The 16,933-nt window shown below is 37.2% G+C and overlaps 1 protein-coding gene across 9 annotated transcripts in view; it reads right to left on the bottom strand.

Moving 5' to 3' along the window:
- The window catches only part of DCAF6 (DDB1 and CUL4 associated factor 6), a 146,937-nt gene that overhangs the window by 2,469 nt on the left and 127,535 nt on the right, over window positions 1-16,933 (bottom strand). For all 9 annotated transcript variants that reach the window (XM_046681511.1, XM_046681516.1, XM_046681517.1 and 6 more), the window contains 4 exons: window positions 8,599-8,737; window positions 6,824-6,980; window positions 6,075-6,163; window positions 4,068-4,173 (listed from right to left, as the gene is read on the bottom strand). In XM_046681511.1, the coding sequence (XP_046537467.1) occupies window positions 4,068-4,173; window positions 6,075-6,163; window positions 6,824-6,980; window positions 8,599-8,737 (491 nt within the window). The remainder of the gene's footprint in view (window positions 1-4,067; window positions 4,174-6,074; window positions 6,164-6,823; window positions 6,981-8,598; window positions 8,738-16,933) is intronic.

Genomic DNA, 16,933 nt, shown 5'->3' with positions numbered 1-16,933 from the left:
CCCAAGGAGATAGGAGGAACACTGTTCCTTTAAATGAAAAATGGAAATAAGGCTATACCCACTGTTTTCAAAAGCACACAATGCCAAATTGCTTTTGTAAATAAAGTTTACATTTGTGGAAAGGTTCCTTTTATTCTCTATTAGAAATATTTCTTCAGGAAATTATTTTTGGTTGGAGAAAATAGGACATGAAGAGATATTAAGTTTGCTGCGGGGGTTGAGGGGCAGTAAGCAGATAAGAAAAAAAATCCCCCAAAGGAAATGTATGTTCCACAAAAGTACTGTTTTCCAGGCTATCCTTCACGAAAGAGTAAGTGCAAGACTCATCGTAGCTAGAATTTGATACTAGCTCATTCACCCATTCAGTCAGCAAACAATTTATTGAGCAACTGTTATGTTCTAGGCACTGTCCTAGGAGCTACATATCCAGCTGTGAATGAGACAAACTAGGTCTCTGTTCTCAGTGAGCTCATCTTCTAGAGGAGGAAAACAGACAACAAATGTGTTTTTCTCCTTTAATCTGCAACAAGGCAAGAAATAAGAAATGAAAAGTTAGAATGATAAGTACTTGAGGAAAAAAAAAGGCAATGAACAGAGAGTGACTTGAGGGAGCAAAAAGGTGTGAGAAGGTACATGCAGCAACTTCACACTGGGTGGCTGACGAGGGAAGACTTTTCTAAGGAGGTCACACTCGAGCTGAGGCCTAACTGTATGTTCAATTATACGGGAGGTTCAGGGACAAAGTCTTTTAGGCAGAGGAAACAGCAAGTGACAGCTCCCAATGTGCTAACAAGCTTGATGTGTCTGAAGAAGGGAAAAGAGCCCAGTCCGGCTAAAATGTGGTGAGTGAGGGGAAAACCAGAATGAGTCGAAGGCAGAGGCTGGCAAGGTTCAGGTCACGCAGGACCTCAAAGACCAGGACGCAAAGTCTAGCTTTCACTCTAAGAGCAATGGGGAGTCCCTGAGAGTTTTAAGCAGGGCTGACAATTTGTCTTTTTAAAAAGGAGTCAGCAAACTATGGCCTGTGAGCAAATCCAGCTCATAGTCTAGTTTCGTAAATGAAATTTTATGCGAACAGAGCCGTGCCCATTCATCTACGTACCATCCATGGCTGCTTTGCGCTACAATGTCAGAGCTGAGGAGTTGCAACAAAAAACATGTGGCCCACAAAGCCTAAAATATTTACCATCTGGCCATTTAAAGAAAAAGTTTACTGACCCATGTTTTTAAAAGATGCCTCTGGCTGCTGTGTGGAGATCAGACTGTGTGAGGACAACGGTGGCAAGAGGGAAACCAAGGGTCAGTGAACATTCGTTATATTCTGGAGTAAAGTTGCCACACTTTGCTAATGGAGTGAATCTGTGCATGACTGGTAAGTGACTGTGAGCTCACTATGCTAGGCTCTACAGAACCGTCCTGGAGAACACTATGGCTATCCAGATTTCCATGTGTCAAGGTCCACAGGTATGAAGGGAAGGAGATCAAGAGATGCTTCGGGGTTTTATAAGTCATGTTAACACCTCTGGACTCGACCCTAAGAACGTGGGGAGGCACAGCAGAATTTTAAGCAGGGAAGTAACTTGATCAGATTCTAAAATATTCTAGAAGAGTTCAGAATGGTCCATATACACAATTATTGTCTCTCCAAAGCCTATCAAAGCTTCTAGGGATCTCAGAACTGCCTTTACATCTCAAGAAGTGGCCTAACTGCTCATCGAACCACGCTGAGGCAGCATGCCACATGCCACAACTAGAAGGACCCACAACTAAGAATATACAACTATGTACCGGGGGGGCTTTGGGGAGAAAAAGGAAAAAATAAAATCTTAAAAAAAAAAAGAAGTGGCCTAGACTAAAAGTCTTGAGTGCAGTATTCATGGGAATAATTTTGGGTGCTTTTTAAAAATGAGAAGCTCAAACACTATTCAGATAAAATGAATCAGAATCTTTAGGGCATAGGACCCAGGTATTTGTAGTTTGAAAAAGCCCTACAGGGCATTTGAAGTCACCCTTCAGTAAAAAGTCACAGCTCTACAAGGAAGGAGCTGTCTCAGATCTCTTCCCTGGACTTCCCAGGAAGCCTTGTGGATAATGGATGTAAATGGATGCTCCAGCCTGTGCTTACTGGCTGAAGTCCATTACCGACTCTCCTTGAATGCGCATACGTTATCATACTGAAGGGAAGGAGAAGAAAGGGGTGGTGGACTGACTCTAAGGATAAAAGCAGCTGCAATGTAAACTCTTGGGCACCTTTTCTATCTAGCCTTTTATGTAACAGAAGCAAGAGGTGAGTTAAGTTGACTAAAGCAACTAGAAATTGTCTCCTTTTGATTACTGGCAAAAAGAAATGGAAGAAGGGAAATCCATTATAAAACATCTTATCTAATCCTAAAACCAAAGGAGGATGATAATAGCTATTAGCTAACAAACCATTGCCACATTACCACCTGCTTAAAACAGATTCTTACATAAATGAAAAGAAAATTGGTTTTCTACAGGAAAACTCACAAAGAGCCATTCACCAGATAAACTATAAGAAACAAGCAAATTTTAGGAATCATAATCGGCAAATGTTTTTCTTGTTTTATAACATGCTGCCTCCTCAAATCTGAAATCCAAATGGATGAATTTAAGGGTTACTCACTGTTATTGAAGAAAATGGATCAAAAGATATTAATAGTAATTAATTTAATAACTTGGGAGCCCAAATAAGTATTGCAAAAATATTCTGTCGGACTACTAACATTTTCTGTTTACATTCCAGGTTTTGTTTTGTTTTGACCATCTGAAATTTTCACTCTTTCCCCAATAATAGTTACTATTTACAATTTGAGGATTACTTTCTCTTCAGCTCTTTTATTACAGACATGTGGGGCTTCTTTCTGCTCTTCAGATGTGCTACACTCTCTCTCCTCCATGACTGTGAAGATGCTATATGCTCTCTTCTTTGCCTGGAATGCTTCTCTCCATTCCCCACTCTCTCTGAGAAAGTGGTATTTAATCCACCTCTAACATAGACCTGAAGGACAAGTAGAAATTATCCTAACAAAGAGTGGGAATGGGAGGGGGCAGCATGATCATAAAGATCGTGAGGTGGGAGAGTTGGATGTACACGAAAATTCAAAGGCGGCCAAAGTGGATGGAGCAGATAGAGAAGGGAATGCTGTAAACGAGCTAGAAACGCAGTCTGAGATCAGCTCACCCAGAAAACTGCACATTATATTCATAACTTGAATGTATTCCTGCAAGTGAAATTTCTAGGTCAAAGCAGAGTAAGGGCTAGAAGCTAGTTTCAAATTCAGGCTTTACCATTTATCAGTTGCATGATCTGGGGTAAGTTATTACAGAAAAACCTACTTTGTAAAGGATCGGAGCTAAACTGTGAAGTGACCAGTATAATGCCTGACACATGACAGGCACTCTGTAAACGGTGGTCAGTATTAATTGATAGATAGTATCAAACATAGGAAGCAATTTAATTTATGAAATCAGTGACAGTGATAAACACCCTTGTTTGATAAACATATTTTGTTTATAATGGATACTGAATCTTTTCAATTGTTATGAACACAGATTCTTCAATTCCCTCTTGAATGGGTTGTAATATATGCATTCTGTGTATCTGTGGCACGGAACCTCACAGTTTATCATCTAAAACAAAAAATAGTGAAGAAAACATGCTGAGGTATCTGTTTCAACCTTCTTAGCATGGTACATTTATTTTTGTCTGTGCTATGACCAATTTTGCCCAAATCTACCTTTAAAGGTACTTACTATACCATATCTTAGGGTTTATGGTGTGATCCTCCACTCTGAGGAAAAGCGCAGCTGATAAAAGTTTTCAAGCGTCTCTGTCTTTTCATTTTGACACTTTTTAATAAATTGGGCCCATGAGGAAATAAGTTACTGCACTAAAATCAAGAGTTCACAGAACTCCTAGTTCAGAAGTTAAGCTGCCTTCACTTTGTGATTTAAGGAAGTTATATAAATCCCTTAAAGCAGATCTTAAATAATAATAGGTTTTTCTAATATAAAACTGATCTTAATAGTACCCTGACAGTTCTTACCAGCTCGGATATGATTCAGTGAAGCCAACATCCTCAACATGAAAGAGGCTGGAACTGTAATGGTGTTTCTAGTCTCTTCCAGCATAAGTTCGTTTCGAGTTATAACCTATGAGGCAAGATAAACAACCATGTCAAAGGCCATAGTAACCGTACCTCTTCCTTGAAGATTAGGAGAACGGTAAAAAACTAGCAAGTGCTAGGAGGAATTACATCATTCTTTATAGGTATGCTGTCTATATTTCCACGTTAAAGCTACTCAATGCCAAATAATTAATTTAACTTGCATTTGTGGGAGTAAGGTCAGAGAACACTACTCTTTAAAGTGGCAGAAAGACAAAGGTCAAATTGTGAGGCTACTTAAAACATTCAACACGGAATTTATCTTTACTTGGACTTTGTTTCCCAGAGCAGTCTACTTTGTGTCCACTCATCATTTTCCCCTACAGCAGAAGTGATACTTTCAGTGACAGAGGTGTTAAAGTCTCATCCCTTGGTCACTTGGTTCCTTTGAGAAAATGTTACCTTGATTGAGGCAAAGTAATCTTGAAAAATAAACTTTTAGACAAGAGTTACAATGAATTGTATCTTAAGTACCAAGAACAGGACTAAATGCATATCCATGAGCACCCAAGGATCCAATGTATAATCATGGGCAAAAGAAAAAAGAAAGAGGAGAAGCAAAGAGCATGGCAAAGGAAAAAACAGGAAGAAAGAGAGGAAAACATGAGAGGAAGAAGAAGATGCTAACCTGATCAAAAGGTCCCCAACAATGTCACAACACATTTTAACTCATTAGGGTGTCACACAGGGCCCTTACAATCCTGCCCCAACCTACCTTTTTAGTCCGATGGAGCTACTTTCTTATATGCACTCTAGGTCTCAGCACAGTGATGGCTCGCTTACCTTACAATAACTTGGAACACGCTGATCTTTCTATCTCAAATGCTCCTTTACTCGTCTGCCCTGATGAACTCAGTCCAATTCTTATTTCCTCTGTGAAAAATTCCCCATCCCATCCACTCCATTTACAAGCACAGCTGTTCCTTTCTATGTGCTTCCAAAACACTATGTGTACATCTCTGGCAATGACCACAATATATTCTAGCTGTCTGTTTATGCCTGTCTTTCCCACTAGTGTATAAGCTCTGAGGGCAGGGTTTATCTTTTTAAACTCAGCACTGTGCCTGAGATACACCAAGTGTTTTATAAATGTGTATTAAATGAGTGAAAGTACATGTGGCAATTGTGCTGTGAACACACACAACCTTGGTCTAGAGTACTGGTTTTCCAACTTACTAATATTTTTAGCAATGGGCTCTTATTTAAGAGGCCAGAGCATCAGTTTGAGCTGTACTCACCTACCCACAGAAGCTCAGCGATTAGTTAGTAGCTGATTAATGCAATGGACCCTTATGTTCATAAGAAATCTTCTATGGAAACCCTCAAGTAAGAATGCTGTTTGAAGTTGGGGAGGAAAGGCCCAGAGTTAAGCTTTCCTATCATCCACCTTCCCTCTCCCAATTCCACAGAAAACCTAGAACTTCACAGAACTCAGTTTGAAAACTATTGATCTAAAAAGAAACTGAGGAAATCTTAAAATATAATAATAAAGGAGAAGATTCTCCAGTCATTTGTTCTGCTACCTATTTGGCTATTATTCTGGAAGACAGCTACAGTAAAACTATTTTCTTAAAAGGACAAAGGTTTTTTTAATGATTCTTCATTGCAATAAGCACAGTCCACCTATTTTTTTTAAACTACAAAACACTTCATCTGGTATTACAAATAATCAATATTCTAATTAGCAAAATACTATTTCAATTTTTACCTCCCTAGCATTATAGGCATGTTTATCTTGATTTTCCTTTCTCTTAAAATTTGACCTCCTTAACTGTATTAACTTGTTTTATGTTACCAACTAATAACGAGCTGCCTCGATTCTTCTTAAGAAAGCATTTCAGGAACACAGTGAAATATGGTCCATAATAAGTATAATAAAAATCTTACTTCATCAGCAAGTTTTCGGTTAAAAATCCTTGATTCTTCTAGTGGCGACCAGATCTTTATGTCATAATCTATGCCAGATGAGGCTAAAACTAGAAATAAAATGCAGATATTAATATAAAGCTTAGAAACATGCCACTTATTGAAGACATGCATATATACACACACACAAATATATGTGTGTGTGTATATATGCACACACGTCTGTATATATGCACATGTACCGAAAAATTGAGCTGGAAAGGAAATTGTACTGATACATTTAATTGTTAACTGAGAATATTATTTTGAAGATGTCCTAAAAGTTACCCTTGAACATAATTTTAAGATCATCTTGAAATCACTCAAATTTCTTTTAGTCATTGCTCTTTTATGAGAAACATGGGCAATTTCAAACTGAAGGCAAGAGCAAGCCTTTGTTCTGGTAAGTAAATTCAGACATGTGAAGACTAAAAAAGGTTTGGAGGTGCAATTTAGCTAAGTAGTGAAAGGTTCAGCTGGCTGAACCTCTTACAGTTAATAAAACTTAGAAGAAATATTAGGAGTAAACTCTTTAACCCATTTCCCCATACTTTCTGCCAAAAGCAGGTTATAGGGGGGTTTTGTTTTAAACCGAAGTAGAGCTATAATTGGCTCTAGTGGCTACCTACTAGGATAATCTGGATTACTGTTAGAGTAACAACTAGAAAAAACTTGGAGCTGAGGAATCACACTCCTGATTGCTAGCCCTTGTCTTATAAAGGTCATCTTACTTGGGTCAAACGGATGTGGCTGCAGGCAGTTTACCACGTGATTATCAGCTTCCAGGAGCATTAAATGCTCAGCAGTGTGGCGATCCCAGATGAAGATGTGGCCACAGTCAGAGCCACTCATTACAAAGTTAGCACCCCAGAAATTGGCTTCTTTGATCTACGGATTTTAAAAGAGGAAATTATAAGAAAATTGAAATCAAAGGTATCAAAACAAAGATTTATTCTATTCTCAAGTTAAAAAGTTAATTGCTTTAGAAAATAATAAAATAAAAAATTGAAGAGAATCTTTGTCTTAAAATCTTTGTATCTTAAAAGCCCTGTAGAGATTTATTCGCAGGGGTGACATGGCAATAAGTAATGAAAAGCCCCCCGAGGACAGGGATTTACTTTGTTCAGTATAGTGCTTGAGATGGCACCTGGCACACACAGGTGCTGAATTAGTAACTGCCAAATGAATGAATGAGGTTGCTGGGTTTTGGACAGTATAATGAAAATTTTATATATATATGTTGTTGAACTTTCCAAAAACGGTTCCATTTTAGCTTTACAAGATAATAAAGACAAGTCACAGAAAAAATGAATGTTTCCCTTTTGTATTTTGCTTTATGACAAAAGACAAAAAGTACCAATCTTTTCATTAGCTATCTGAAGCTCTCACAATTGAGAAGGAAAGATATAAACCTATTTACTTTTATGACGCAATGAGACAAAAGAATATGATCTACTGGAATGGTTATGATGACATTTTTCAACGGATGCATATGAATGAACATCAAAAATCTCTGTGCCTCAGATCAGGATTTTTTCAATCATTTTATCTGCAGCTTCCACTTTGCTGTTTTTGGCAAAGCAAAAGAGCGGAGCCAGTTTTGTTGCTCCCTGGAGCTACTGTTACATTTACTTCGCTTCTCTTTCATTTTCATTCCTACCCCTAACTATTTTCATCCAAAAGTTGAATCAGCAAAATGAAGAAATGTAAATTGGTTACTTCTATTAATACTAAGTATTCTTTTCAGAATGATTAAACTGTTACTACCAACGATTTCTACACAGAGAGCTAATTATCTCCCCACCCCAAAAGTAACTTGTGGCCTAGACCCTGAGGAAAGCAGACGAAAACCGATTCTGTAGATACTTTTTTGATAACTCAATGAATATATGAGAACAACACTTTCTAGATATGAATGGTTCAGAGTAACAGTTATACTAATCATCTTGCAAGACTCTCAGTAAATAATTAATACTGCATTGGGTGTACAGACTTGTGGATTGTAAAGACCTGAAAAGATCTTAGAGATCATCTCCTCTGTTCTTATTTCATAGATGAGGAAATTAAGGTCTAGAGAGACAAAGTGGACTAAAACAAACCACCTGTCAATCTTAAAAGGGTTATAATTAACCCGTTTCGCAATGAACCTGGATTTCATATATCTAAATCCTGCTCTCCAAAACCCACAAAGGGTGCTGATATGAGCTAAAAAAACTAGGAAGGTAGACAGCCAGTGTGAGACAGCAAAAAAGAAGCAATGGTTACTTGTACAAGCAGAAATTTTTTAAATTCTACAATATTTCCTCAGTAGGGTAGAGTTTTCTTGTACAAAGTAATGGTCTTTCACAACATATTACAGGACTAAAATGAAGATAGAGACATACTGTGAAGGTACATAATGTTATTTTGGAATCACACTGACACTATATGAAGATCATTATTACAGAAAAAACATTCATTTTCTGAGACTACAAGTTCTCCAAAGAATGCCATGAGCATTTGGTACCATTGTCCTGGAGTTGCGATGGCCCTTATAAACCATCTTTACTAGTGGCCTTCTAATATTCAAAGTATCCAATTCTTCCATTTCTTTCCTTTCCTTTCTCCGCCTGAAGAACTCCTGAATGCGGGCAACAGCAGAGCGTCTATGAATTACGTATTAAAAGAGAAAACAAAAATAAATAAAGAACATTCACAGGCCACTACAGAATGAGAATAAGTAACATTAAAATACAGTAAGTCTAGAAAATATTTAAACGAATCATTATCTCAATAAGGCACCCCCAACCAAAAGCATAAAAAGGCAGACACAACAGTGAGACTACATCAGACTAGTTGAGTTACTAAAACAAAATGTTTTAGTTAAGAGATCACTTAGAAATTTGGAACTCGTTGAGAGAGTAAAGGAAATAGCATGCGGCACACTGGTTTTTAAAGGGCTATCTTATAAAAACATAATACAGACAAAATTCATGTGCAATTTACTACGAATAAAACAAATCCTAGTCAATGTTATTTCTCCTTCTCTCTATATTAGGAAATGTAAAGGCATAAAGAGAACCCAAAAGAAACTAAGGGTAACAAATGACAGCAGTGGATAAACTTATGTTTTGAGATTTTGTTTAAAGATCTTCCCAGCAAAGAACAGACTAGTCAAGAAAAAGAGAATAAATATTAACATACATGCAATAAATAAGGTCTTCAAATAGAATCTATTCTATATGGGCTCCACAGTGGAGTACAGATAGTCAAGAAAAAGAGAATAAATATTAACATACATGCAGTACAACAAGGTCTTCAAATAGAATCTTGTCTACATGGGCTCCACAGTGGAGCAGAGACTTGCAACTAATGAGGCAGATTTTACTTTTCTAAGAACTGGGTCGGTAACAGAGCTGGAGACTCAAGAACAGGTTCTTTTTAAGACTGATTTAATTATTAGAAGAAACTCCTACTAACACATGATATTACTTAAGTTTGTTAGTTTGCATTTGTTATTTAAAACATTATATTTTGACATATAATAGACGAAAGAGGGGCTGGCCCCGTGGCCGAGTGGTTAAGTTCACGCGCTCTGCTGCAGGCGGCCCAGTGTTTCGTTGGTTTGAATCCTGGGTGCGGACATAGCACTGCTCATCAAACCACGCTGAGGCAGCGTCCCACATGCCACAACTAGAGGGACCCACAACGAAGAATATACAACTATGTACTGGGGGGCTTTGGGGAGAAAAAGGAAAAGTGAAAAAAAAAAAAAAGAGAAAAATAGACGAAAAAATCCAAAACATATAAAAAGTCTACAAATTGAAAGAAAAATGAACATTATAACAGAAAAATAGGCAAAGGACATGACTAGGGAAATCACAGAAGAAATGAACGTTAATAAATATACAGAAAAGATGCTCAATTTCACTAATAAGAAAGATAAAGCAACAAACTGATCTCTTTGCATGTCTATCAGATTAAAAAGATTTTTAGGTTGGGAGCTGGTCCCATGGCCTGGTGGTTAAGTTTGGCATGCTAGGCTTTGGTGGCCTGGCTTCAGTTCCTAGGTGCAGACCTGCACCACTCACTGGCAGCCATGCTGTGGCAGCGGGCCACATACAAAATAGAGGAAGACTGGCACAGATGTTAGCTCAGGCAGAATCTTCCTCAAGCAAAAAGAAGACTAGCAACAGATGTTAGCTCAGGGCGAATGGGCATGACTGGTAGGAGCCTGAAAGCGGTTTTACAGATAAAAAGCATACTCTTTCACTGTGAACTTTTCATTGAAGTAGAACACGTGTATAGGAAGGTATGAGATCCTAAGTGTGTAACTCAATGAATTTTCACAAATGAAACACACCCATGTAATGAGCATCAGTATTGTGAAACAGCATTAACCAGAATTCCAGAAGTCTCCTAGGATTCCATTCCTGTCATTACTCTCCCCTTAGAGGAAACCACTGACTTCTAACATCATGGATTAATTTTGCCTGTTTGTGAACATTAACTAAATGGAATAATATGATATATATTTTTTGTGTCTAGCTTCTTCAGCTCAACATTATGTTTTTAAGATTCATCCATGTTGTTTTATTTAGCTGTAGTCCATCCTCTTTAGAGTACTACTTTGTATAAATATAATCTAGTATTTATAGAAGAGCCATTCAACTGTTGGCAGATAGTGGCTTGTTTACAGTTTTTCATTACTGAAATAGTGCTGCTATCAACATCCGTTCATGTCTCTGACAAACATATGCACATATTTCTGTGAGGTATAACCCTAGAAGTGGAGTTGCTGGACCACAGTATGTGCATATGTTCAGCTTTGGTAGATACTCCCAAACAATTTCCAAAGTGGTTGCTCTAATTTACACTCCTGATATCAATATATTAGAGTTCAAGTACAACACATTCTTAAGGAGAAATTAAATAATACCTATTAAAATTTAAAACATTTTAACTTTGACCCAGCAATTTTACTTTTAAAAAACGTATACTGTAGAAAACCAAATATGCAAATATACATATACGTGTGTGTGTGTATATATTCACTGCAGTAGTATAATTGAGAAAAACTGGAAATAATCTAAATGTTCACATAGAAAGGATAGGTTAAATAAGTTATGGTCTATCCATACATTGAAATACTTATGCCACCATTAAAAAGGATAAGGAAGATCCATAAGCAACTACATGAAAAAATGTCAGCATTATACTGCTGAATAAAAAACAAAGGTTACAGAATAATTCATAGGTGGAAAATTGTATATATGTATAGAAAGAGTCTAGAAAACCAGACACCAAATTGTTTTTTCCCCTCAAATTGTTAATAATAACACTTAACAAAACCTATATAACAATTGTGTACTTCCACTTTTATAATAAAAAGGTATTTTATTTTTCATAAAATAAAATGGTATACTATAAAATATGTAGGCTTATTTAAAAAGTGTTTTAAAAACTTTATTCTATGCTATGTATAGCTAAAAAAGAGTCTACACATAAATTTTTAAGTCTCATATAGTTAGAAACTTCCAGACAGAAAGCTGACATGTTTAGTTTACTCTGAACAGTCTCTTTCTGGTTGGGAGATGAGAATGGGAAGAGCTGAGAGTTCAAATGCTCTCAAAAGAAACATAATTAATATAGTTGGACCTTTATTTTTTTTAAAGTGGAAGAAAAGAGAAAAGAACACATTGAATCATTAAAAATATGTGATTTAACTAAAAAAATTAAAAATAAAAATAGCATATGATCCAGCTATTTCGCTACTGGGTATTTTTCCAACGAACATGAAACTGGGACTGGCCTGGTGGTGAAGTGGTTAAGTTCGTGCACTCCACTTCAGTGGCCCGAGGTTCGTGGGTTCAGATCCTGTGTGTGGACCTACACACTGCTCATCAAGCTGTGCTGTGGCAGTGTCCCACATACAAAATAGAGGAAGATTGGCATGGATGTTAGCTCAGGGCCAATCTTCCTCAAGCAAAAAGAGGAAGACTGGCAACAGATGTTAGCTTAGGGCCAATCTTCTTCACTACACACACATACATACACACACACACACACACACACAAGAACATGAAATCAATATTTCAAAAACATGTGCAACCTCTATGTTCATCACAGCATTATTCACAATACCCAAGCAACCCTAGTGTCCATCAACAGACAAACAGATAAAGAGGATGTGGTACACACACACAAAGGAATACTACTCAGCCATAAAAAAAAAAGACAAAATCCGGTCATTTGCAACAACATGGATGGATCTTGAAGGTACTATGCTAAGTGAAATAAATCAGACAGACAGAGAAAGACAAATACCACATGATTTCATTCATATGTGGAAGATAAACAAACAAAAAACACATAGATAAGGAAAACAGACAGAATGGCAGTCACCAGAGGGGAAGTGGGTGGGGAGAGGGTCAAAGGGGTAAAGGAGCACATGCATGGTGACAGATAAAAACTAGACTACCGGTGGGGAACACAATGCAGTCTACACAGAAACCGAAAGACAATACTGTACACCCGAAATTTATACAATTTTATAAGCCCATATGACTTTAATAAAATAATTTTTAAAATATGTGATTAAAAGAAACCAATAAAGAAAAAACTCTTTTGCTAAGAAAGTAGAGTATCAAGTAGAAGAGGAAATAGAAATAACCTTGTTGATAAGCCAAAGGCCTTAGGAACTATAAATGGAAAAAGAACTTAAATGACAAATTAAAAATTTAGATGGAAGCTCCAATCATTCAAAACATGATGTGTGGGCAAATTAAAGCTGAATAAGTAATGAGGTGACAGTAATTAAGAATTAGGATGGTAATAAATCATAAATGTTCATTTCATTTAAAATGTGCTCTAGAATATGGTCTAATTTACTGCTTAATGTTTATTTGGCTTAATCATCCTAATAAAGAATAATTTTAAACTCTTAGATCTCAAGTTATGCAGTTTGTATTGAACAGTTTAGATCAAAGATTGGGGCACCTACCACTATCCCACTGTAGGAAAATTATCTCATAAAGAGAAAAAGCTTCAAGTGCACAAATTTCAAAATAGAAGATAAAGAGGCCAGCCCTGTGGCATAGTGCTTAAGTTCGTGTGCTCTGCTTCGGCGGCTGGGGGTTTGCAGGTTCCGATCCCAGGTGCAGACCTAGCACTGCTCGTCAAGCCATGCTGTGTTGATGTCCCACAGACAACAGAGGAAGACTGCTACAGATGTGAGCTCAGGGCCAATCTTCCTCACACATACACAAAAAAACTAGAAGATAAAAAGTGACAGCAGATGCCACACCTATATATACACTTAGGTAACGTCCAACTCAGCTAACAGTTCTAAAGAAATGAAGAAATTTAGAATGAATACATTGAAACAACGTTCCTAGATGATATGTTATTAGAAACACTGGAAGAATACAGGTCACTGAAAATGATAAATTTGTACTTTATTACTTTGCAAATCAAAAGAAAATTAAAATGATACATACATATAAAAATTTATTAAAAGCCTATTTGCAAAGTTTTTTTTCGAGAATGTTATTAATTCTTTTAAGACAGATCATGCTAATTTGGCAGACAATTTAAAATTCACAGAAGGCATTATAAAGTTAAATAAGCATGGAAAATTTCAGAAGTAAACAATAAAATAACAGTAATAAAGAGAATAAATTCCAACTCAATGGAGGAAAAAAAATAATATAAAGGAAAAAACAAAACCAAAAAAAAGAAAAAGGACAAAAAACTTAATCCTAAAAGACAAGAAAGTAAAAAACAAAATCTAAGTAAAACAGGATAATTTGAATAAAAAGTTGGAAACAAGTCCAAATACAGCCATAATGATTATAAATTTAAGTAGATTAAATTCTCCAATGGAGAAAAACAGAGATTGTCCAAGACATATCTAAAGCATTGAGGACAAGGAAAGGTTTCAAGCAAAAGGATACTGTGCAAATGCTAATCAGATGAAAGGTGGCACAGCTACATTAATATCAGACAAAACAGACTTAGATAAAAAGCCACATTAAGGATAGAGAGCATTTCTACATAAGTTCAATTTATGAGGAAGAAACAATTTAACATATATGCACCCAATAAAAGTGGCTTCAAAATGCATTAAAAAAGAAATTGATAGAACTACAAGGAGCATTAGATAAATCCAACATTATAGTGGAGATTTCAATACACCTCTCTATTACATAAGTCAAGCTGGCAAAAAAATAAAAAATATAGATGATTTGAACATAATTAACAGTTTTGATCTAATGGTCACATAGAAAATTCTACATTAAAAATTACAGTCATGTTCTTTTGAAGCATACATGAAACAGTGACAAATTTATGAAGGCCACAAAGCCAATCTGTACAAAATCTTTTTCAAAGAACGTGTCTAACACCAACCATGTTCTCTGACCACAAGTGAGGCGTTAATGAAAAAAGGCTGAATGAGTACAATTTAAGAAGTTAAAAACAGAACCACAAAATAATCTCAAAGACAACAGAAGAAAGGAAATAATAAAGGGAGAAAAAAGTAGAAACAGAAAACAAGAAGGTTAACATATATGAGAGGATCAACAAAGCCAAAAGTTGCTTCTTTGAAAAGAGTAACAATATAGGGTTTTGCCATGATGATGAAGAAAAAATTAAGGGGATTCAAGTAAATAATATTATGAATAAAAAAGGTGGCTATAACTAAAGACATAGCAGAAATTAAAAAGACAAAAAATATGATAAAATCTGAAAATTTAGTTGAGTTGACAAATTAAAATAAATCTCCTAAAACTGACTAAAGAAAGAGAGAGATCTAATAGTCCGTCGTAGGACTATATTAAAGAATTGAAATAATACTTCAAAACCATCCCCAAAAGAAAACGCCAGGTGCAGATGGTTTTATAGGTGGGCTCTACTAAACCTTCAAAGAAAAGATCATCTCAATCTTATACAAACTCTGCCAGAGACAAGAAAAAGAGGAAATATTTTTCTACTCATTCTCTGAGGCTACTTTAATTTTTTACCAAAAACAGGATCATGAGAACATAAGAAAAGAAATTTGTTCAGAATATAGATGCAAAAATCCTTCACAAAATGTAAGTGTGGACAGATTTTGGGGACCCACCCCGGTCTAACAGGCGCATCTGGCAGCGAGCTGCATGGGCTCTAAGTCAGTACAATAAGATCCATGCTGTGCTATGGAGCAGCTGTGCAGGCCATCTTCAGCTGTGTCAAAATGACCTTGCAACCCCTCCTTTCATGACTGCAAATGCCAGCTGGACAGATCCACAAGAGAAAAAGATAAAGGGTACCTGCTCTCGCATTTCCCAGCTGCACTTCTTAGGGACTGAGGGAATAATTAACAACCCTGGTCCTTGCCTCGCTCCACACATAGATAACATTAGCATCTCTGAACTTGTTTGATGTATAACCAAGAAATTCTCGTTTATGTTACCTTCAATTTATCATCTAGAGAAATGCCAAGATGTACTCTATCCCTTTTTTTGACATATATAAAATCTAGTTGTAAGCTTTTTTCTTTTGCTCTGCCCTACACGTGCACTGTTTGTGAAAGAGAGATGAACTGCACGTAACCTCCCCCTGCTTGGAGCAGCTCCATCAGAGCACTCTGTGGAACTGTTTGCCCGGGGTTCAAACTCCTCATGCTGATTATTAAATCAACTCCTTCCCTAAGATCACCTAGCCTCTTTATTTCAGTCGGCACAAGCAAACCAAATCCAACAATGTATCAAAAAGATAGTAATACATCAGGATCAAGTTAGGTGGATCGCAGGAAGAGAAAGAATGTTTAATCCGGTTCCACATGTAAGGAGCTTGGAAGTCGCCACTCTGAACTAACAAGTAAAAAGCTGAACAGACTGAAAAACCAGTAACTCTTCTTGGATCCACAAGAGAGAGGAGGACAGAGGGCAAACCACTGTCCTCAGAACTGGACAGACAGACGGGCACACAGGGAAGCACTGCTGATCACAGCAGAGACTGGGGACAGGAAACCTGAACTGGGTGACAAACTGCTGCAGGCTCAGTGCCGACGACCCTGAGAGTTATAACCCTCTAGGGGGAGCCAGTCATAAGGGGCGCCACAATATTCTGAGATGCACCTCCAGGAGCCAGACCAGACTGCCACAGTAAATATCAGAGAAAAAAAGCCCCTTGGGCTTTGGCAGGGAGAAAGGAAGAGGAACTATTTTGAAATATGTCAGAGCCCTCTGTTCTTAACAAGGCCTTCCCTCAGGGGAAACCAGTTAACCAGAGCCTAACCTGCTGGGGTGTTGTCAGAGCCTGACTGACCTGCAAAAGGGAAATATCCAACTCCAGCACAGCTACTCTGGCCATCCTGTCCCACCTAAGTGGGGAGAAAAGGCAAAACTGAGAAGCACTTGTGAAGTTCACAGTCCAGCAGCACAGGCTCACTAAAAGGCTAGGACTAATCCCAGGACTGTAGAGCACTTCCCCTCCCCCCAGCCCTCCCCCCACACCTCACCACCACATCACTAAAGGCCTATTTACAGCAGTTCCTTTTACCTGGTACATCATACACGGCTATGAAGAAACAATTACAAGGCATACCAAAAGGCAAAAACCACAATCTGAGGAGACGGAGCAAGCCTCAGAACCAGATATGGCAGGGATATTGGAATTATCAGACCAGGAACTTAAAACAATTATGATTAATATGCTAAGGGCTATAATGGTAAAGTAACAGCATGCAAGAATAGATGGGCAATGTAAGCACAGAGATGGAAGTCCTAAGAAAGAACCAAAAAGTTATACTAGATATAAAAAAAACACTGTTAACAAAAATGAACAAAGCCTTTGATGGGTTCATTGGTAGACTGGAC

This window comes from Equus quagga, chromosome 13, assembly GCF_021613505.1.
Source record: "Equus quagga isolate Etosha38 chromosome 13, UCLA_HA_Equagga_1.0, whole genome shotgun sequence".
Classification (NCBI taxonomy): Eukaryota; Metazoa; Chordata; class Mammalia; order Perissodactyla; family Equidae; genus Equus; species Equus quagga.
Note: the sequence above shows the minus strand (reverse complement) of the source record. Positions and strands in the feature narration are given on the sequence as shown.